Genomic DNA, 23,314 nt, shown 5'->3' with positions numbered 1-23,314 from the left:
GATAAAAGCCCATATGAGCTTTGGAAAGGCCGGAGGACAAGTTTGAAATACCTTAAAGTGTAGGGGTGCCTTGTAAAGGTACTAGTACCTGAACACAGAAGGAAAAAACTTGGTCCAAAGACCGTAGATGGTATCTTCTTGGGTTATGCTCAAAATAATATTGCATATAGGTTTCTGATTATTAAATCTGAAATTTCTGGAATAGATGCAAATACTATTATAGAACTTCGCGATGCTACATTTTTTTAGGATATATTTCCTATGAATACGAGAACACCTCAGTCTATATCTGGTATTCCTACTAGAGATAATCCTGCTGCCGTAGAGGTTTCATTATCCGTAGTAGGTACACCTTCCTCAAGTCACTCTAGACTAGATGAATCTAGTGAGTATATAGAACTGAGAAGGAGCAAGAGGCAACGTGTGCCTACGAATTTAGGCCAGGATTTTATCACCTATAATATAGAAGGTGACCCTGTGACATATATAGATGCTATGGCTTCTCCTGAAGCTAAGCACTGGAAAGAGGCCATTAAAAGTGAAATGGACTCTATTATCTCTAATGTCACTTGAGAGTTGGTAGATTTACCTCCTGGGTGTACCACTATAGGATGTAAATGGGTGTTTAAGAGAAAACTAAAACCTGATGGGTCAATAGATAAATTCAAAGCCCGCCTAGTTACTAAGGGATTCAAACAGAAAGAAGGGACTGACTATTTTGACACTTATTCTCCTGTTACCAGAATTATTACAATCCGAGTGTTAATAGGATTGACATCCATATATCATCTTGAGGTCCATCAAATGGATGTCAAAACGGCATTCCTTAATAGAGATCTTGAAGAAGAGATATATATGGATCAGCCTGAGAGGCATGTAGTCTCTGGAAATGAGAATAAAGTCTGTAGGTTAGTCAAATCTCTTTATGGTTTGAAGCAAGCCCCAAAGCAGTGGCACGAAAAATTTGATAGAGCTATGCTATCGTTTGGCTTTGAAATGAATGACTCTGATAAATGTGTGTATGCTAAAATAAAAGGTAATAATTGTATTATCTTATGTTTATATGTAGATGATATTCTACTTTTTGGTTCTAAACTTTCTATTATTAATGAGACTAAGGTCCTCTTAAGTGGTAAGTTTGATATGAAGGATATGGGTTGTGCTGACATGATTTTAGGGCTAAAGTTGACTCGTTCAACTGATGGAATAGCAATTTCTCATTCACTCTATGTTGAGAGAGTATTAGAGAAATATGGCTATAGCCAAGTTAAATCTGTCGTCACATCCTATGATCCTTCAAAAACTCTCCACAAGAATAAGAGTGGTGTGGTAGTGTCTCAATTAAGATACTTACAAATCATAGGTAGTCTAATGTATTTAGCAAATTGTTCTAGACCTGATATTTCTTTTGTTATAACGAAATTGAGCAGGTTTACCAGTTGTCCGGACAGAATGCATTAGGATGCATTAGACAGAGTACTCAGATACCTAAAAGACACTATATCCTTGGGCTTGTGGTATGGGAGATTCCCTGCAGTCCTGGAGGGATATAGTGATGCTAGTTGGATAGATGACACTGCTGAGTGTAAAGGCGTTACTGGTTATGTCTTTACACTTGGAGGCGGTGCAGTTGCTTGGAGGTCTGTTAAACAGACGATTATAACCCGTTCTACATCTGAGGCAGAATTGTGTGCTTTGGATACCACAGTAACTGAAGCTGATTGGCTTAAGGGTCTTCTTTCTGAAATTCCCTTGATGATGAAGTCAATACCTTCTATTTCAGTACACTGTGATAATCAAACAACAATAGCTCAGATTAGAAGCTCCAAGTATAATCAGAAACAAAAAAGACATGTACGAATAAGATTAAAGTCTATTCGTGAGCTATTGTATCTTGGAGTGGTGTCATTGGACTTTGTAAGTTCAAAAGACAATATTGCTGATCCACTCACTAAAGGACTTGATTCTGAGAAAATCAAGAGATCCAGTAAGGGAATGAGACTGAGGCCTATCCTGGTTTCACCTATAGCGGCAACTCAACCTATCTAATTGGAGATCCCATGAAGTAGGTTCAATGTGGTATAAACAAGTTATAAGGGTGAACCGTAAGCATCAAATTGATTGAGATGTAATCTCATAGTCTCTTCCCTGGATAGATGCTTGACTGCTAGTAAGGATGAGTTTAGGAGCTCTTAATGAGTTCAAGGTCTTAATGACAGGATGCTCGCAGTTCATCCTTGGAGAACTCACCTATATAAGTGTAACTGTGTGGCCACAGTATGGGGGGTCTAGGCAACTTTCCTTAGCACTTATGAAACAAGATTCGGTGGCATGACCGTAATGCACCAACCCAGAAGGATTCAACCGTCACCCGTGATGAGTTGTTACCAATTGATTTTCACATATAAAAGGTTTAAGATCAAGACTGAGTTCTCTTCAAACCTATGTGAATAAGATTGATGTACTTAGGTGAAAATTCAAACCGAAAGGTATTTTCACTAAAAGCTCATTGCAACCAAGCCTCAAAACATATCTTTGTTTTCAACCAAAAAATAATTTGAATTAGTGGAGGATTGTTGAGTTTTAATTCAAACTATTTCTTTTGTTTTTTGGTAATGTATAAGTATATGCATTTAGTCCCACATTGCTAAGCTAAGAAGGTTGGAAGGCCTTATATATGGAGCCCTTCCATCCTTGCTTAGCAAAGTTAAGGGGACCTACACGCATGCGCGGGTCGAGCCCAAATCAGGTGGTTTCGGGGGGTTCAAACCGGAAATCCATAAACCGGGCGCGACGCGCGCGATGGGGGGTTGCAAATCCCCAGCTCGTGGGTCTCACGCTTGCAGGCGGCCTGGTTGGTTTTTGCCAGTCTCTGGTTTGGTTCTGTCCGTGTGGAGGAAGCGACGTGACGTGTCTGGTTGGTTCTCTCCGCATAAGGAAGCGAAGCGACGCACCTGGTTGTTCTGTCAGCGTGAGGAAGCGATGCACGCTTTGGGAAGCAGTGCTTCAGAGTGAATAAATATGCAGTCTGCTTTCTGATTCTTCACTCAATCAATTTGTGCGCTGCTTTGCTTTCTCTTCTTCCTCTGTGTGTTCGTCCGCTCCCTTCCTTTCCTTGTTCTGAGTCTGAGGCTTGGTTCTGCGATCTGAGGTTGAGTCCCAGTGCGATGTTCGTCTTGGAGTGCACCTACGGATGACACGAGTGGTTATCGGATCTTGGAAGAATTTTGCCGGAGAGCCTCTGCACCGTGGACAGTAATAAATTCTCTAAAGATAGTCAGCACATCAACATTTCAACCAGAAATAATATTTTCTCGACCTCTCTTTTTATTTATCTATTTACTACATACTTATTATTTTTGATATAATTATATTACTGAATTGCTGTTCTCATTCAAACAACTTTATACAACAGTCTCTAATACCCTCCATATCAGATGCATATATTAATTGCTATTGCCAACATATTATAGAAGGCACATATCACATCCAATGTTCTGGCAAATATATCACTAAATTATATTAATCGTTAACTACCCTTATTTTAAATATTTTAAAATCTGAATGATGGCCTAAGTATCAAAATATTATTCATTATATTTCGCTTATGTGGTAACTGCTATTAAGACATAACAAAATATATGCACGCATATATTTGTTAGTTTAAGCAAGGAAACAAATAGATCGATCCACCAAGGAAATTAGCAATATAATTAACACTTGCCATTGGAGTGTTGTAACTGTTGCAAGGTACCAAATCCATCGATTTTGTCAACTATCCATCCGTGCCAGTACAACACCGCCCATATTTAATCTCCCAACATAAGACCGGCTAAAACATGTAGTGTTGCCCTATTTAATTATGGGTCAAAATTTAGTATCTTCGAATATATTTTTTTTTTATATCTTAGTTATTATACTAATAGTTAAGTAGTTATTCATGATTTATTTATTGTATGTTAATTTAGAAATGGATTGATGGAACGCTAGAGACGAACGAATCATCTTTTAACCTAAGATATAGATTTTACTATCCATTGTATTTTTTTATCATCTGATTTGAACGTCAGGATGTCTCTGTCAAAGATCACCCCTAGTTCGGTTATTGATACTTTTTTCTTCTATTTTTTATTTTTGACACCCAAATCACTCGGCGTCTTCGGTTTCAAGCATAGTATCATTTCACAATCAATTTTAGACAGGATCACCCAACATAGCAGCTAAGACCGGAGGGACCATGTAACTCATCCCATCTGTCACATGCTGTTCAGTATGCTGTGATTTACCTCCCTCATGATGACCTTGGGTCGGGTGCAGCGGGGACGCTGGGGACGAGCGATTTCGCCTTTTGCCACATAAGACCGGAGAGACCAACAGAGGTCGGCGTAAGATCGAGACCAGATAGAATGCGAGGATGCTCGCCATGTGTGCTTCTCCAAACGCAATGCCGGTGTCTTTGCCAAGGCTAGCAACATCTCCACCTTTGTGGTGCGGAGGTTGCCATCGTCAGCTACTCACTCGCCTACAGGTAATCCTTATTCTTTTGGTAGCCCCTCTGTGGACCAACTAGTGGACCGGTTTCTCTCCGGCAGCTCGCGGTACCATCGTTCGACTTTGGCAGGAGCAGCACAGTTGCGCAGCTCAACCAACAGTTTATGGAGATCACGATGCAGTTGGATATCGCCCAACGCCAAGAAGGCGAAATTGGATGTCCGGCACGGGGAGTTGGCGTTGCAGAGCCCGGAACTGGATTGGGCTAAGGACGTTGATAAAGTGGAGTCGAACCAACTCAAGGACGGATCGAAACGGCTCAAGATGAGGCCCGATCGACAAAGAAACAAGGATTACCTTCATGCTGCGGCCGGGCAGAGCATGCCAATGTCATTGCTGGCGACTAGGACGCTTCGGCTCTTGTCTTCCTCATCTTCCTCGTACCCGTCTTGGGCCATCGATTTCAGGATGAACCAAAGCTAACCCATTTCTTTTCTGGCAACAGCAACCAATAACTTGGACAGGTTCATGCACGAGCCATAAGGATGAGTAGAGTGCGTCGTAAGGATTTCATTCTTGTCATGTTCTAATTTGGCCCGTGTCATGTAATTGGTTATTACAGAATTGAAAACTAATTCGCAATTTATCCAAATTAAATTTGTTTCTTTTTTTGTTCGATATATAATCAGTGAGTGAGGAGGAGATAACGTGCTATTTAACGAGCCGGCCCAGTCCACAACCCAACAGAAGGCCCGTCATTTCACTCACAAAAGATTTTTTTTTTTTTTTGTATTTACTAAAAAGATTATCCATTTCTCAAAATAAAATAAAAAAGTTGAATCATTGCACTCTATTGGTCTTATTTATTTATTTATTTATTTGGAACTCTTTAAAAATATAAAATACTTTTAGCCAAAATATTTGAAAATCTTAAAAAGAATTAAAATTTGGGTCATCATTATGCGCCCCTAGTGATTACTCCTTTTGCAATTGCACCTCTAGTAGTGCATTATCATATATGTTTCTTTTTTGTTATTCTAAATCATACAGGTACGATGATATTTATTAATTAATATGAATATGAGCTCCCACCATTAAGTATTTTTTAATCGAAACATGTTTGATGAAAAAAAAAAACACTTTTTCTTTTTCCTGCAGTTTAGTTCGATTCGAGCTGAAGAAGAATAATTCCATGCTTAATTTGTGTTCGATTGTGCAAAGGGTAGTGGAGAGTCTAGTTTGATGCTTCATCAGTGCTTTGGGCGGACAAAGAATAGTTTGATACTATCTTGGAAGGCAGAGAGATATTTTCAAAAATAGATACGTTTTCAATAAAATAGGTGTGTTTAATTGCTGATCAAATGCCTTGAAAAACATAGGCCATATCCCATGCACATTCAGAGGTTAAATTAAAATGTGCGTGTAAACACTGCAGCTCTGCAATTCTCTACATCTCATCAATAATGAATGAAGGACTAGAAAAGCAACTGCACACAGTCTGTCCCCAGTGCATTATGTGTAGATGTTTATACTATACATACCTGTGAATTATGACTCGGGAAAATTCGTATGCAGTTTTTATTGGCAAATAAATTTTTACATGCAGTCCCCATTTATAAAAATCTTTATTTTCATTCCTAATTAAATATATTTATCTAATTATTCATGATACTTTTAGATATAAAAAGTTCAAAAATTAGTATAATTCTTTTTAAATTCAGTACATTAAATTAGAATATATTATATTTTCTATCAAATTGAGCATGATTCTTTTTTCATCTCAATTGGATTGAAAATATACTAAATTTTCTTTAAATGGTATTCAATTAGATGAAAAATATACTAGATTTTCATTCCTAGTCAAGCATATTTACCTAATTGCCCATGATATTTTTAGGTATAAAAAGTCCAAAAATCAGTATAATTCCTCTTATATTCCATATATTAAATTAGAATCTAGTATATTTTCTATCAAATTGAGTACGATTCTTTTTTCACCTCAATTGGATGGAAAATATATTAAATTTTCATCCATAGTCAAACATATTTACCTAATTACCCATGATACTTTTAGGCATAAAAAGCCCAAAAATCAGTAACATTCAGTACATTAAATTAGAATCTGGTATATTTTCTATCAAATTGACTGCGATTTTTTTTTCACCTCAATTGGATGAAAAATATACTAGATTTTCTTTAAATGGTACTCAATTGGATGGAAAATATATTATATTTTCTTTAAATAGTAAATAATGCTGAATTTATAAGGAATTATATTAAGCAAGAAAAAAGTGTACTCAATTTAATAGAAAATATACTCAATTCTAGTTTACTGTACTGAATTTAATAGGAATTATACTTATTTTTAGACTATTTGTACCAAAAAAATATAAGGATTAATTTTGATAGAAAATATACTTGATTCTAGTATAAAGTACTGGATTTTAGTATAAAGTGTTAAATTTAACCGAAAATATATTCGTTTTTAGACTTTTATATCTAAAAAATCTGAGAGACAATTTAGATAATAATATTTGTATAAGAGAATTGAAATAAATAATACTTTACATGTAGGGAGTGGAAATAAATTTTTTTTATGATTATTATAAATTACATATAAAATTATGATTATGATTAAAAATTTCTCTCTATTTTCTCATTTATTTTACATCTCTTTTAGTTCGCACGACCTTAGGCATTGATGATGATATGACTGCCACCCAACAATTTGCTTCGTCCAAATACTAAGTTGGATATATTCGTGGGAAGAGGAAAAAAAATTAAAATATTTTAGAATGAGAATTTTTTATTTTTATTATCGTTAAAAGAATATTTAACATTGAAAATATGATAATCTTATTTTTCAACTCAAGTTACTTTTATTTCAAATTGAGTTACTTTGGTGAGACCAGGCAGTGCATGTGCAGTACTTGAGAGAGAGAGAGAGATAGAGGAGAAGAAGAAGCAGGGATTTGATGGACAAGACAAGTCGAAGGCAGGAAATGAAGCCGACGCAGAGAAAGAGGCGAGCCCGCGAGATTCTTGCAATGGCAATTGGCAATTGGCAAATGGAGAATTAATAATGCAGACTCAACATCCACAGCCTAACTCACTGTTAATTCTTTCAAAATATCTGCATTTTGCTGTTTCTCCTACCTCACCATCTACTCCCCACAGAAACACTCAGCTACCACAATTTTGTTTAATTCTTTTAAATAACAATTAATTATTAAGTAGATGTTCAAAACTTCCCTGCATTATTAATCTATTGTCTCAAGATAAACAAGGTTTTAATTCTAAAAACATTAAATACTTTATCCTTTATTCTCATGCTATATAGGCATATAGCTAGCTAGATATGAATATAGATCAAACTTCACTATTGCTTGTCAATTCAATCATTCACTTTTCGACTACTTTATCAATTTGGCCATTTCAACATTGCTCCCAATGACATGGAAACTCAAATTTCATATAGGCACTTTTCATTTTTATTTTTGGAGGATCATTTTGTTAGTTATTTAATTTTGTGGTAGATTACATCGGTCGAAAATCTAATTAATTAATACCAAAGAATTTATACATCATAATATATTGAATATGAGATTAATCTCTTTGAAGGACGTAGGAAGATAAAATTAAACTTCTCACAATAACAAGATTAATTATTTAAATACCAATTAGTATTAAATTAGTCCATTTAAATGTATAGTGTGTGATGAGGGATTGAATTAGATATATTGTTAGTTAATTACAATCTACGCAAACATTTATATTAATGCTTAGATTCCGAGCTTTTTTTTTAGTACGTTTTTAATGGCCCAAAGACAACTTCGAGGCAAAGCAAAGCCTAAAAGCTACAAGGAATAGTATACGGCAAGTCAAATTTACAAGATATGATATTATCATCACAAACAAAATATTTCAAACTAATTGGCCCCATGCACATGCAGTAATATGTGCACCCAATAATTGACGACATTATTTGACCATAATTTCAACTCATTTTGTACGCTTAAAGGCGATCGACCTCAATTTGGTGTGATTAAATTAGCTAGCTCTTCCAGATGAAGAATAGCCTTAATTATTGTTGCAGAAATAATTAATGTATGTAATCTCATAAGAACCATTATATTGGGGTTAATTAATAGATTTTGTTTGAAGGTTCACTTGCTTGTTTGTTTGCTTCATGGCCTACAATATCCATATATATGGATGCGTTTCGATGGTTTAAACGTTGTATTATCTTGCTTAGGTTCGATGTTATTGTCAAAGTTCAGCATCTGTTAGAATCATCAGTTTTCCCTATTCGATCAGCAGTGTGTGAGGCCAATCATGTGGCATCGATCATTAAGCTTTTTTAAATGAAGCCAATCTAAAGCATTGTTTCTTTAACATTGTTACACATCGTATATTTGGTACTTATATTTGTTTCGGCCGGGCATTATATTTAATTCATCATCTCATGAAAACACGTTGAACATTCATGGTTCGTTCGAGCATTAATTTAATTTGTTAGCTGATAAATAAAGATCGATCGTCTAGATCAAGCAACATCGGATAGCGATATAGAATCTCTATGTTGTAAGCGGGTGAGATCTTTTAGAAAGTTTTTGTTCTAGTTCTTTTGTAACAAAAATATTTAATTCACCCTAATGATGTATACAAACAAGTGAATTCTATTGCTCGTGTAGGTGTTGTTGCCACTTAATCATCCACAGACTTGATTTGAGGCATGTTTTCGTCATTTTGGGTTTTTTTTCCTATTTTTAATTAACATGTCCATTCTCGAATCTATCACATCCTAATGTGAATAAGTGAATTATGAGATAAGATCATGATTTCAACAAATTAAAGGTCTCATTATGATTTTAAAACTGGCTTTTTTGAATTCTGATTGCCTAGCAAATGATTATTATATTTAATGATAGAATTAAAAAGGTTCAAATTAACTAAATGTGAAGCAATTTCTCCACGAAAATAATAATTTTACAAATGTAAAAATAAAAAAAAAAGTGCCGTGTTGCAGTGGCATGAGGCGCGGCCACTGTAGGCTGTAGCATATATGCATGAACTGTGTTCTTAATGTGCGTAGCCCAGCATGTACTAGGTTGGTAGCTAGCCACCTGTTCACCTTCTCTTGTCGACGACGACCCGTTTTGGAAATCCAAACACTGTGCGTGGCACCTGTTTCCAGATGACAATCAATAATTTTAAATGTGTACAATATTTGAGCATGGTTCGAAAGATGTATGCAATTAGCGATGCATTTGACACCTCAATCCCCAGGAATCTTTTTTTGGTTGCTCAGATCATAATATAATTAAGCAAAGAGATCTGCGCAGAGATATCATATAGAATGCGCGATCGAGCCTCACAAAATCTAATTGAATCGGAAAACACTAAACAAATGGGTGGAGGTCACGTCAGACACCAAAGCCAGCCAATGGCTTGCCGGCGCTTCGCCGACCGGGCCAAAACTGCACCATTCTCCTCATTAAATAATTGATGGACAGACGGGAGATGAGATGCATGGAGTTATTGTCCCGTGTGCACATCTTTCTGCACAGACTTACAGTGAATTACAAAACATATGCATGTTACCGGCGATTAGTGTTTAATAATTGCTACATACATACATGCATTAATATTAATATTAACCCTGAAAAATATATAACAGGACTGAAAACACAGCCATCTCCCCGTCTACTTGATTTGACATCCGAAAAGAAAGCCACCAGACTTTGCTTTCCCTTTCTTCTCTCTCAAATTACCCTCTCGGCCTCTCTCTCCTCTTGGCCTGTCTAATCCATTTGGGAGAATCACTTCTGGATCCTTCCGTTCTTCCCCCTCTTCTTCCTCTTCACTCTCTTGTCAAATTTTTCATAGAATTATGTGGGGGGAAAAGCTGCCGATCTAGCTAGGTGCAATAGTCATTCCTTCTTGTTTCCCTTTCCCGTTGTATCATCATCTAGGATAGATATATCGGTATCGGATATATGGAGGAGCTGTCGCGGCAGTTGGGCGCGTCGTCGCGGCCGGTGGCCGCCGGTGACGATCTCCTCTACCTTCCCTCCTCTGCCCCCACGTCGTCATCCGACGCCACCTCCTTCTACGGCCGCGCAGGGGATCATCATCATCATAATAGCCATGTTGACAGTAATAACTACTTCCTCGACGCCGCCTATCTCCTCCGCCCGCAACCGCCGATGTCTCAGGGGGAGATCACGGCCGTGGCAGAGGACGCCGGCGTCAAAGCCAAGATCATGTCGCATCCCCAGTACTCCGCCCTTATTGCCGCCTACATCGACTGCCAGAAGGTTCATCGACCCCCCTCCCCCAATTCACATGATTAATTAATTAATCAATCAATTAATTAAGACTTTAAACACGCCTTATATATATCTGTAGGTGGGAGCGCCGCCGGATGTGGCTGCGCGGCTGTCGGGGTTAGCTCGGGAGCTGGAGTCGCGGCTGAGCTGCCGTCGCAAGGTCTCCGATGACCCGGAGCTCGACCAGTTCATGGCATTATCTAACCCCAATTAATCTCTCTCTCTCTCTAACTGAATAAAAAGTTTATTAAGCTAAGAAATGTTGATAGAAATGAAATTAGCATACAGGAAGCGTACTGCGACATACTGGCCAAGTACCGGGACGAGCTAAATCGGCCGTTACAAGAGGCGACGGAGTTCCTCAAGAGCGTGGAGTCGCAGTTCAACGCGCTCACCAACAACGCCGCCACCCCCTCTTCCTCTTCCCGCCTCTTCTCGCCTGGTAATTCCTTCCGTTCATTTATATTTTCCACTGTTCATCTTTTTGTCGGCGAAGCCTTCGGTCTCTCCATAGAAAGGAGAGAGATCCTGTAGTTAACTGCTGTTCCAAGTAATGAAGAGTTATTTATTTATTTATTTTTTAACCTCTCTGCCACTGTGCAGGAGAAGTTTTGTAGGCACGTAGATGATATGTCTATCTTCTTCTCCTTTTAGGCAACATGCATTGATGTTGTTTCAGTGATGTGTTGAAGTTATTATATACGGAAACTGGAAAGTGTTTAGGGAAGGAAGAGGCATCCCACAAGGTCATCGGCTTCCTCTCTTTCCTTGGATTGCCATTTGTTCACGGGTTGTGTGCATAGAAAGTTGAAGAAGACTCCTATTTTATATATATCAGTGAGCGAAGAACCAGCTGACAAGAGTATAAGGGTCTTCTTTAGGGTTACAACGAGAATCCTCTCTCTCTCTCTCTCTCTCTCTCTCTCTCTCTCTCTCTTTGTCATGCCTCTTGTATTAGTTTATTAGCAAACCAAGATCCTTTCGTACTACTGCTCTATTCTCTAGTAACATGGAAGTTGGAGGAGGGTGCATGCTTTTTCTTAAGTGCACATTTGTATGTATGCTCTTAACAAAAATGACTACATGAACTAATAAAGGTAAACGTGTATATTTTTACTTGACTTATATTCATCAGTTTAGATGCATTGTTATTTTCTGGATACTATGTCTTAAAGGAAAGCTATGCAGTATTGATTATGGTTCCATTAATATAATGGAGTAATAAGCGAGTTTGGTGTGCATGTCGAACCTATTTTAGATTTAAGAATTTATTTATTTTCCCATCTTTGACCATTGCTTGCAAACAAATGCGATCTAAATTAAAACGATGTTTGGAACCATTTAGTTGTTTGTCGACCATCTTGTCTTAATTAACATTACATAAATAAGCTTAGCTATATATAGAAGAGAAATTAATGTTTTCCATATCATGTGATGATCAGTATTAGATGATAATTAATCTAGTCGTAGCTAAAGTTGTACTGTTTAGCTGACATGCATTAAGATTTTTCTCCTTGTTTCTAAAGTTATGTGAAAGCAATATGTATTCGGTTTTCATTGACGGTTTGGTTAACTAATTTTTGAGAAACTATGAGATATGTGATGATGTTTGTATTGTAATTGTTCAATTAATGTTTAACAATTTCAGTTAGCATTGCGGAAATGATTTCAAATGCATTTGCTGATAGATCATTATTGGTACATGTGTCTTGCGTCAATGTTTCTAGACATATAGAGAAAGGCTTGTTTGATGGTTTTTATATATGATCACAAAAGCTTTGCATTCCTACTGTCATTGCCACCACCATAGTCATCAACTTATGTGTTCTTCAAACTGTATCCCTTTTTGTGTGTTCAATGATCCTTACTTTTTTTTTATTTGCAGAGAAACACATAGTATACATCCACAAATAAGTCCAGCAGTATCTCCATAAGCTTAAGTAAAGCCTCTAGGACATAGTCTGAATTAATATTAACGCAAGGTTATTATTATCCCAGCTTAAGCACAGAATGAATGCAAATGACAAGAAAGAGACATAAGCAATGGAAGAATCCTGCTTTGTTAAGCATTCTTGGACAAGGCAGTTGCATGCCTTACCAGCTTGAGCTATCAGGAACTGAAATAATTGATTTTTCACTCAGTTAACATTATTGTCGAGCATGATTTTTTTATTATGAATAATCGGCTGTCCGAAATATGTGCAGATGTTAATTGTTTTCCCATGTGGTTAGTAGTTTCGTTTAAAAAATTCCTCCCCTTTGTTATTCCTCTAATGTGAAAAATCAGATGAAAAAGGTGAAGGCGTCGGATCTTCTGAAGAAGACTTCGATGCGAGCGACGGAGAGACTGATAATCTGGAGATCGACCCACGAGCTGAGGACAAAGAGCTGAAGACCAATCTTCTGAGGAAATATAGTGGTTACTTGAGTAGCCTAAGGCAAGAGCTTTCCAAGAAGAAGAAGAAAGGTAAGCTGCCAAAGGAAGCCCGGCAAAAACTACTCAAGTGGTGGGAGCTGCATTACAAATGGCCATATCCATCGGTATGAGTTCAATCTTTTCTAGCATGCGTGGTTAATTTCCTCACAATATCAATGTATAACTTGATTGATTCTTAATCCTCAAAGAAATCAAAATCAAAATTCGCACATGAAAGGACAATATGTGTAGTCTCTTCTTTACTTATATTGTAATATCAGTTTTTGTTTGCAGGACAAAACAGTTCAGGTGAACTAATGAATCTATAAATATTTATTAAAAGGAGCAGAAAGTGAGTAAGAGAGGATCATAAAATTCCATCCTTTAATCTCACATCTCAGGAGTTTGCGCTCTCTCCTGGGTTTTAGGAATATGAATACTTTTAAATAAGATTATCTAAAACATAGAATAGTGATTGATTACTTCTATAATAAATCTGAATAACATGTTGCAATCACAGTTGGTCTCTTTATTAAATTGTGCATAAACAAAATGCAGGAAGCTGAGAAGATTGCTCTAGCGGAGTCAACAGGCCTCAATCAGAAGCAAATCAATAACTGGTTTATCAACCAACGGAAGCGGCACTGGAAACCCTCGGAGGACATGCAACTTATGGTGATGAATAGCTTTCATCCACATAATCCTGCTGCCTTGTACATGGAAGGACAGTTCATGGGAGGCGACAACCTTTACCGCCTTGGCCCCTAAATTATTTGAAGGTTTTGAGGTTTGCAGTCGATAGAAGCTAAGCATCTCCATGAGTAAGCACTGACTTATGATTTAAGAATTCCATAACTACTATGCTGTTGCTTTAATTAACTGCCCTTGGAATTATGATTAGTCCAACATGTATCGTAACTAATAATTTGAAAGTTTTACGATACCACAAAATGTGCTGCGATATATTTCGGGGGAAGCTGCACAGAATTGCTTCTTCTGTTTTAAGTTTTTTCTCTATTCCGACAGTTTTGGAACTCTGTTTTGCAAATAAGGTTCATACTTTATTGTGATTTGTGACTATCGCGTGTACATCATATGCACCTTCATAAATTCCTTGGTCTTCACTCTTCCGTGAAAATGGAAGCAAAAAATTGCCAATGAAACCTAATGTTTGTTTCTCATCAGTTATCTACAGTTTGTTTATTAAACTTCTCATGTTCTTATGTATAGAAACTGCTGTTTGTACAAAGATGACCTCAATGAAACATGCAATCAATATTTTCTTTTTAAAAATAGTCGTCGTTTTTTAAAAGAGAAAAAGAAAAAAAAAAAAAAAAAAAAAAGAAACAACACTATAGGCATAGGGGTGAGCAAAAATTCGGTAAAACCGAATTAACCGAATCGACCGAATTTAAGAATTTGGTTCGGTTAATTCGGTTTTCGGTTTTGTTTTTAAAATTTGATTCGATTTTCGATCAATTCGGTTCGATTTTGAATTTTGTAATTCGGTTAAACCGAATAAATCGATTAAACTGAATAAAAATATTTATTAATTTATTTTTATTTAAAAATATAATAAATAAAATAAAATCTTTTCTTTTTTTTAATTAAAATCAAATAAAATTTTAAAATTCGATTTAATCGGTTTATTCGGTCAAAAACCGAATTAACCGATCTTTTATCGGTTCGGTCGGTTCGATTTTTTGTAGAGAATTCGATCGGTACGGTTGGTTGAAAAAAAATTCGATTTATTCAATTTTCGATCTATTCGATTCGGTTTTGACCGAATGTTCAGCCCTATACAGGCATGCCATCATCGACAAGCTTCGTGGATAATTGGATCAGGAATACATAGAGAAATTTTGAATTCTCCATGGTTAATGCAGTATATGTTCAGTAAAGTTCATCCACAAAACAACAAGAATTGTGACTGATGATAGAAAAAACAGGTTGTGAACATAGAAAAGTTACAAATTCTCTACGCCAATAATTAGGTTTACTTTTACAATGGCGTGGCAAGAATAACTGATGTCCAGACTGAACCAGAAATAAGTAAAACAGCCTTGATCATTTTGTAAGTTTCTTGGAGAGACACAGCAACCATCTACGGCTCAATCGATACACGAGCACATCGCCTAACTCTCCTGCCACAATAATCGGCGGGATGACCAAAAGTAATATTAGATTGTGTCCTTTACTGAGAAAATAATTTTCATTTATACTAACTTGTTGTATGCTTGATTGTCATGCTGAAATAATTGGGCAGCCTCAGGATTTGCAGGGCTTGCAGGGTTTGGGTCAGTGAGAAGTGACTGCGAGGATTAATGAATCAATCCTAGTGTTCAGGGTATCAAAAGTGGATATGTAGTGCAATAAGATAAACATTGACCTGGATCGACATCAAAATGGTACAAACATTGTGGCAAGGTGACCAAGCATCCTGAATGATGTCTATGCATAGAGTCCCATCAATATAAACTGCAAATCGATACATCAAATACTTTGTTATCAAAATGAATAATTAGGCTTGAACAAAAAGAACCCCTAGTATGCGTCTTTATCCTTACAGTTGCCTCACAAAAACAGATGATAATGAAGCAGGTGAAACAAGAGAAAAGTTCAAGAAACCTGTGAAGTAAGTCGTGTGCAAAGACAGGGTAGAACCAAGTGAGGCAACAAAATGGCCCAACTGAAGTAAAGTGCATATGCACATCCGTCCAGTTTCCACTGGAGACTGGATAGGCTAGGAAAGGTAGACAAGAAAAATAATAGAATACATGAATAGATGGGCTTTGTTAACAACCAATCTCTTTTGTAACAAATGTTAAAATGGCTCATCATTATTCTTTTTTTTTTGTGCAAAATTAAGATAAAAGAATAAATTAAATCAAAGAACATAGTTTTAGTAAATAAGTACAAACCAACAAAATGACTTATGCAAGCAGAATCAAGGAAAACAGTCCTTAAGTAAAAGACTAACCTGCGCCCATAAACTTGCAATAGAACTGCAGAGACTTTTATCAGGCACGTTAAATTTGATGGTGGTTTAAAAGGTGTGCAATGTAGAATCGAAAAACATCCAAAACATATAGAGCAAAAAAAGTACAGAAACTGCATGCCTAGAAAAACATCTTGATCTTGTTTTCAAGTTTCCATGTCAAAGAATAAGAGAGTACAGGAAAACTATTCTCGAATTAAAATTTCCCTTTCTTTATAAATAGAGGCTGGTCTATGAATGAGGCTCGTGCTAATAAGATGTTTCCGTAAGTATCCTATGCCCATTGGATGTCTATCAAATATCATTAATAAAATTCTGTTGGGCCATCAAAAAAACAAAAAAACAAAAAAATCATCATTGAGGCTTTTCTCTGATCTGAATAATACATGAGCTCTTCCTTTCAAATCACTCATTGTTCATGAAGAAACAGATTTACAGTCAATTCATATAGGCCATCAGCAATACAACAACTCAGAAGTTTGGGAAATTTTCATTTTAACACCTCCCCTCAAACTATACCTCTTTTTAAAATAGATTCCGGAGTTTCTAAAATCATCAAAAAAATACCTCCATTGTTCTTAATTTCTTGTAATTCCACTCCCGAACCATTAACATCAATACTTCGTAGAAAATTGAAATGGCACGAGCATGGAACACTAAGCCAAGTCATTATTTCATTAGATTAGTCAACAGAGAGTTGATAATCTCTGACATTGTCATGGATAAACCTAGAGCAGACACACATTAGAACAGTTAAAAATGGAAGAGAGGATACATCCTAAGGGAAAGATAATATCAAAGCATCACACAAGACTAGTGATGTGTATAAGTGGGGTGGCAATGACTGAATTTGGAGGTGGTAATAACATGGAATGTAGGTTTATAATGTAGGAGGATTAAGTGACTACAGGTAAAGATGACAATGGGTACCTAATAATTGATTATTCTCAGGTACCACATCTATTTAAGTAGGTTTCAAGGTGGTAATGACATGGAATGTAAGGTCATTAAGAATATAATTATCAAGCCAAGGGAGTAATAGAAATCATTAAGAAGGGAAATGGTCATTTGTTTGGTGACCTCTAGTTCGTTTGACAATGATTGTGCCTAAGAACATCAGGAAGATGTTGCACTCGGTGATACATCATTGAAGGAGGATTCCAAGAATATGATTATCACTCAGTTTTTGCCTATGTCAGAATGGATAATGTTAATATAGATGATTATAAGGGTAAAATGGACAGAATGGAAGGTAGAGTTTCATAATGAGGCTTCAGTGCAACAATTTTGCACAAGGATGTGCTACTGCAATCTATGGTTGCATTTGATGATTGAGATTGGTTCCTTGTGAGGTTGCCTTTACAATTTTGTTAAAAGTGTAAGTTCTTTGGCTCCACCTCTCCCCTTAATATATGGGTGATGGTTGCTTGATAGGTGATTTTAAATTTCTCCATTTAGCAGCTTCAAACTGTACAACATACTTTGAATTTTGTTTCAAATCTACAATGATTTTTTCTTTTAGAAGAATTCTTTTTTATGAAACATGTTTGTTCATGTAGAGTTAATCATCTATTTTATTAACATCAGCTTTCTCTTCAATAACACAGGAGAAAGATATGAGATTAATAAAATCTAAAATTTTAAGAAGGAGAACTTGTGTCAAAGAGACCATGGTGCAAGGTGTCAATGACGATGGACACTAGCCTGGAGTGGACACACTCTAACAGTCTGAAGCTAAGAAAAATGTTGAAACATCTCCCAAAACAAAAAATCAAAATTGCGTTTGTAAAATTAGAATCTGGAGTAGCAGCAGTGTGGAATGGGGTTGAGGGGTTGAGGGGCAGAGGATAGTAATTGTGTACTGAAGAGAAGAGTGATTGATCTGAATTCTATCTAAGGGATAGCAGAAAGGCATAAGAGGATGACAAGTTTGGGAAGGATGAACCTCCAAAAGCCAAACCCGAATGCTTTACTGATTTCTTGATACAAAGGAGATTCATAAGATTATAATGTATAACATCTAAGAGGATGCTTGTTCATAAATAATTTGTGGAGAAAATAAAGTAAATACGATTCCAGAGAAAATAAAGGAAACCATTCTTAATTAAATGACCGGTTGAAAGGATCTTAACTCCTTTTTGTAAGAATGAATCTATATTACTTAGTACAAGAAAGGCATTAGACCTATTATGAATCAAATTTTTGTGCGAGTGAGATAAAACGCGTTAGCAATATTAGCAGGAGAAAGAAGACACAACTATTAACAATCTCAATGACAAACACACACGATTGGAACATTTTGGCAACTTTATAAAAAAAAAATCTGGGCCCAGGAACTTACCATTAGGGTGGAAGACTTCAGAAGTAAACCGTACACGAGGTGGTTTAGCGGGATAACTGTCCCCAAATGTCAACCGCAGACCAAAAACACCCCCTAAAAATCTCCAACAACAAATTCAACAGCAAAAGTTGCCGGAAAGCTTCAAGGTTATTTAGCGAATTATATACAAGTTACAAGGATCGGACCTTCCCAAGGCGTTTCATCAGGCCCTAAGATGGTGGCGCTCCACACGAATAAATTTTCGTCAGACGACGGACTTGCGCTGCAACCCTTCGATATCAAATCAATCATCATCGAGATGATAAAAAACACAAGAATAAGTAATAACCACCAAAAACAAAATAGTTGAACATGCTATTAAGCGCTAGAAGGATAAATCCTCATGTAGATTGAAATCAGAAACATTGCAAGACCATAAAAAAATCTTACTTTCACCCAAAAAAAAACCTATGAAAATTCAGGAAAAACAGAATTTTTAAGGATAAGATGGAAATGGAAGACCTAGGTACCTCCGGAGGCTCATTTCTGATGGCTTTAAGATCGGACATGAGGCGAAGCTGGGCCGACGAGGACGACGAGGAGGCCATCCAAACGAAAACCCCAGGCAGAACCACGATTTCTTAGGAGAAAGCAGAAGCAGCCTCGATCGGTTCCTTGCTTTTTTCGATCAAAGAGGGCGAACTGAAGGAGAAGCTTCTCGAATCGGAAATCATATATATTCCTTTCTTCGCAAATTGGTTTTTGGACTAGTCGTTTCACGCACGAGCAAGCTGCACCAAAGGAGCGGTGCGAGAGGGACCCACGCGAATACGCCTCTCCAGTTTCATGCAGGGAACCTTGCGAAAGAGTCCAGCGGAGTGGGATGGAGGTGGGTCAGCGATCGGGTAAGGGTTCAGCTCAAGTCTTCAAGATAGTGCGTAATTATTTAGACGTTTTTTTACTAAACAGGTAGGACGATGGCTAGGCGAACCAAATGATCTGGCGATAGAGTTGGCCACGTAGGATGAGGAGGTCAGCGAGTGGGTAAAGCGTCAAGATAGTGCGTAATTATTTGGACGCTTGTTTACTAAACAATAGTCAGAAGGAGAACTCGTGTGTCCAACGGCTGCAACGAGCTTTGCCCCGTTAAGCGTACGCAGTTGGAATATTCAGAGGAAATATTTTTCTAATTATTTTTTCCATTTTAAATATCTTTTACGGTGACATAAAGATTAATAGCTCGTCCCAGCGCTAGTCAATCCGTCCGATCAAAACGAGGAGATTTTAAATATCTTTCACGGTAAGATAGGTAAGGGTTAATTTCTATCTAGGTGGATTTTTATAAAAAAATAAAGTAAAACTACTGTAATACCAGACGGTGGACCCTCCCACTCGCGAGTGGTAGCAGCCGTTTTAGTTTTAATTTTATTTTTTTAGTGAAGGTAGACGTTGTAATTTCTTGAATGGTGATACAACATTTAATTTTTAGTATGCTGATGCAATGTTTGATTTTTAGAATATTCGGCAACGGTTATTTTTTCTTTCTATATATATATATTTTATTTTTTTATTCATTTTTCAATAAAATAATTATTACTTACTCAAAATCTAGAGATAAACGACTTAAAATTCCAGCTATTTTTTTTAGAATTTGTTCCATTCTCTAAATACGGCTGAAAATTGGAGAAAATTTTCGATTTTGTTCTAATCTACAACCTCCTCCATTTTTATTTCCCACACAACACCTACAAAAATTCCAACCTTTTTCATACTCACCATCATATTATCATAATTTTTAAAGTTATCAAAATTTTACGAATAGCGACTCTTGAGCTTCGTTTTATACATGTCCCTTAGAATATTGATAGAATAACTAATATTTCATGTAAGTTCCATTTGTAACCCTTCACTTTGTGGATTGAGTAGCGTAAACTATATCTTTCACAATCATCCATATATGTTCATATTGGAAAATAGATTTAAAAGTACTTTTGTATTCTTCATGAGCCCACACCATCAAATCCTCGTCGCTCCATCCACTTGGTCGATCATTGTACCATTTATTATAGATTCCATTATATCTATTCACGATATTTTTTACCGAAGCCTAATTTGATTTTGCTTTATTCACAGTTCTCTTTTTAGCTAGCTCATTTATCTTGATTGATATTATAGTATGTCACCACTCATTTCCAAAAAAAAAAGACTTACTCTTTTGGGCATTACCAACTATTGAATCTTTTGCTCATGATTGTGTAGGCTGATGTAAGGAGCTTATCATCTGTTATTGTTTACAATGTTCGCTTGCTATGATCTCCATCCAATTCGTTGTCTGGCTTAGTTTTGATTGAAAATAATATTGTTAAGCTCTATTTGAGATGAGAATAAAGGAAATTGTGAATCGAGATCTGCATAAGATGTTTCTATACCTTTATCAGTGTCGCTTGCATCAATAGTAGTTCTTCTCGATTCATGTGATTGAATTCCTAGTGATTGAGGCAGATTAATTATATGAGATGATTGTCACGCCCCGGGGAGTCCCTGACCGAAGAAATTTCGACAGCACCTCCCCTGTACGGGTGACAATCTGAAACATTTCTACATACACAATATACATCAGTCACAGGCGGCTGGAATATACACACAACCACGACTCGGCTATACCAAAACCAAAACACAACGGAAAATGACAGAAACCAAATACAAACCAAAATACAAAACTGCTAGCTGGCTAGGCTTACACAAACAACAATCAGTACAAAATACCACATAACAACATCAACACTCTAGAAATAAAACCGGAGTACAGAGCTAAACACACTGATACATAAAACAAATAAAACATAACGGAAAACTATAGTCTTCTGATGTGACGTGAGAACCGGCAGACAGGATACTCCCAAGCGACCATAACAATCTAGTACCTGAAAAAGATAGTGTCCACGGTGGTGAGTTCAACAACTCAGCAGATACCAGTTGACATGTATAGTAAACTATAACAAATAGTAATAACTATGGAGTACAATCTCCTAAACAAAAGATAGAAGATGCACAATAGAAAAGGCTGAAGAGAACTGTACTCACCAAGGCCTCCTATCAGAATAGACATGTCGTCAGACCGAGAGTATCCTAAATCCTGTATGCATGTCAAACAAATGCATCCATCCAAATGTAGCAAACACAAGCAATAAATGCATCATGCATATGATGCCAATGTCATGGTCACCCCTGACGCCAGTCAGCCATATCACACACAATGATGAGACTGAGTAGGTAGAGCTGTGACAACCGTGCACTCTGACATCACTACGCCTGATGAGTGACCGAGTGGACGGGATGCTGTCGGAGTACACCTGTCCTCCTACCCCAAATCATAAGTGGAGGAGTGATAGCCATGATTTTGGCTATATTATTGTGAATCATAATGCATGTTTTTATTAGTTTATTCATAGCTTAATCTCTCATTAGCATCATATCTCAATATTGCATTTGATTTTTGACTTAATTACAAATTAGCTATTTTTCATGGTATTTGGTGCTAATATTTGACTCTTATTTTGTAGGCATCAAAAGGGGTATGGACCCGATCGGATTGGACCACACTTGGGCTCAAATCAAAGGCAAATCAGGTCGATCAAGCCTCGGAGCATTATGGGTCGTTCATCTAAGATTGAGCAGATCTGAGCCATCCATTGAAGATCTGGGCGATCCAACTTAATGGGGAGCAGATCTGAGCCATTTATGAAGATCCAGAAGTTTTGATCCAGATCTGAGTTCATTCAGCCATTGATCCAACTGAATAAATTTGGACCGTTCATTTAAGACTGGGCGGATCTGGGCCATCCAGTGATGATCTGATCGATCCGACCTATAGGAGAGTAGATCCAGACCCTAGATCAACATCAGCACCTTCGGATCATATTTTAGGCAAACTTTCACCGTTGATTTAGCTCCGAATTAATCATAGCCGTCCGTTCAGATCCAGATCTGATTTAAATCTGAGAAGCTACAGTGTTCTTCTTCGTCGATTCCTCCGCACTGTGCTTCACGTCCCGCGACGAGTTTTCTTCAGGATTTCGGCCCCATCCTCCTTCAGATCTACTTCTAAACGAGTTTAATTGGCGTTGGAGCTTCCATTCTTTTGCTTCTAGGCTCGGATCTTTCGCATGCGACGGCGATCTCCACCTCCGGAGCTCAGATTTGTGCGATCGAATCCTCTGTTTCAGCCATCGTCGGAGGATTTCTTCGGTGATATTGGCTTGTTCTCCGCCAGAGAGCATCGGGACAGAGAATTCTGATTCCAGATCTGCGGAATTTCGAGCTGTGCAGTGCCAATCTTCACCGGCTTTTCCAGGAAAGTTTTCCTTGGTGCTGGAAGAGATTGAATTGAGTTGAAGTTTTCATTCAATTAGCTTGTGTTGTAGCAAGGGAAGACTTGTTAGAGGAGTAGTTTTGATTGGAGATGGCTTAGAGTTTAGTTTTGCAGTTTATAGTTTCTGAGTTTGTGTTTCCTTTAGATTTTGCTATTAACTTTCTTGTTTTCTAATTCTGAATTGTGTAGTTCTGATTTTGTTACTTTAGATTGCTTTTGTGCAATTCAATTCCATTTTCTCTTTTATTGTTATAGTTTAAGTTTTAATTTCTGCAATTCCAGTTTCGAATTAAACTTTCTGCACATGTCATTTTCTGCAATTTAGGTCTGATGAATTCCTTTTAGTTGCAAAATTGCAGAGTAAGTAGTTTTCTTTATTTAGATT

The 23,314-nt window shown here is 37.0% G+C and overlaps 2 protein-coding genes across 6 annotated transcripts; one reads left to right on the top strand and one right to left on the bottom strand.

Annotated features, from left to right (window-relative positions):
* The first annotated feature begins 10,269 nt into the window (after nucleotides 1–10,269).
* On the top strand, nucleotides 10,270–14,190 carry LOC121975385 (homeobox protein knotted-1-like 12). 3 transcript variants are annotated; one of them, XM_042527011.1, is made up of 5 exons: nucleotides 10,270–10,811; nucleotides 10,903–11,016; nucleotides 11,112–11,265; nucleotides 13,120–13,364; nucleotides 13,798–14,190. In XM_042527011.1, exons 1-5 carry the CDS (start codon nucleotides 10,491–10,493, stop codon nucleotides 14,005–14,007), a joined length of 1,044 nt encoding a protein of 347 aa, XP_042382945.1. In that variant the 5' UTR covers nucleotides 10,270–10,490; the 3' UTR covers nucleotides 14,008–14,190. The 3 variants fall into 3 exon arrangements, with proteins under 3 accessions (XP_042382945.1, XP_042382953.1, XP_042382938.1); XM_042527019.1 differs by having other exon boundaries at nucleotides 10,271–10,811; nucleotides 10,903–10,983; nucleotides 13,111–13,364; XM_042527004.1 differs by having other exon boundaries at nucleotides 10,271–10,811; nucleotides 13,111–13,364.
* A 980-nt stretch (nucleotides 14,191–15,170) lies between these two features.
* Nucleotides 15,171–19,362, bottom strand: LOC121975369 (ubiquitin-conjugating enzyme E2 2-like). Of its 3 annotated transcripts, none has more exons than XM_042526989.1 (6): nucleotides 19,088–19,357; nucleotides 18,764–18,840; nucleotides 18,579–18,671; nucleotides 15,629–15,717; nucleotides 15,466–15,551; nucleotides 15,171–15,383 (listed from the first exon to the last, which is right to left on the bottom strand). In XM_042526989.1, the coding sequence occupies exons 1-6, from the start codon at nucleotides 19,099–19,101 to the stop codon at nucleotides 15,344–15,346; spliced, it is 399 nt and encodes a 132-aa protein (XP_042382923.1). In that variant the 5' UTR covers nucleotides 19,102–19,357; the 3' UTR covers nucleotides 15,171–15,343. The 3 variants fall into 3 exon arrangements, 2 of the variants coding, with proteins under 2 accessions (XP_042382923.1, XP_042382914.1); XM_042526980.1 differs by having other exon boundaries at nucleotides 18,764–18,848; nucleotides 19,088–19,347; XR_006110312.1 differs by lacking the exon at nucleotides 15,171–15,383 and adding an exon at nucleotides 15,868–15,982 and having other exon boundaries at nucleotides 15,499–15,551; nucleotides 18,764–18,848; nucleotides 19,088–19,362.
* Between the last annotated feature and the right edge of the window lie 3,952 nt (nucleotides 19,363–23,314).

Source organism: Zingiber officinale, chromosome 1B (genome assembly GCF_018446385.1).
Source record: "Zingiber officinale cultivar Zhangliang chromosome 1B, Zo_v1.1, whole genome shotgun sequence".
Classification (NCBI taxonomy): domain Eukaryota; kingdom Viridiplantae; phylum Streptophyta; class Magnoliopsida; order Zingiberales; family Zingiberaceae; genus Zingiber; species Zingiber officinale.
This window is presented reverse-complemented; position numbering and strand designations above follow the sequence as displayed.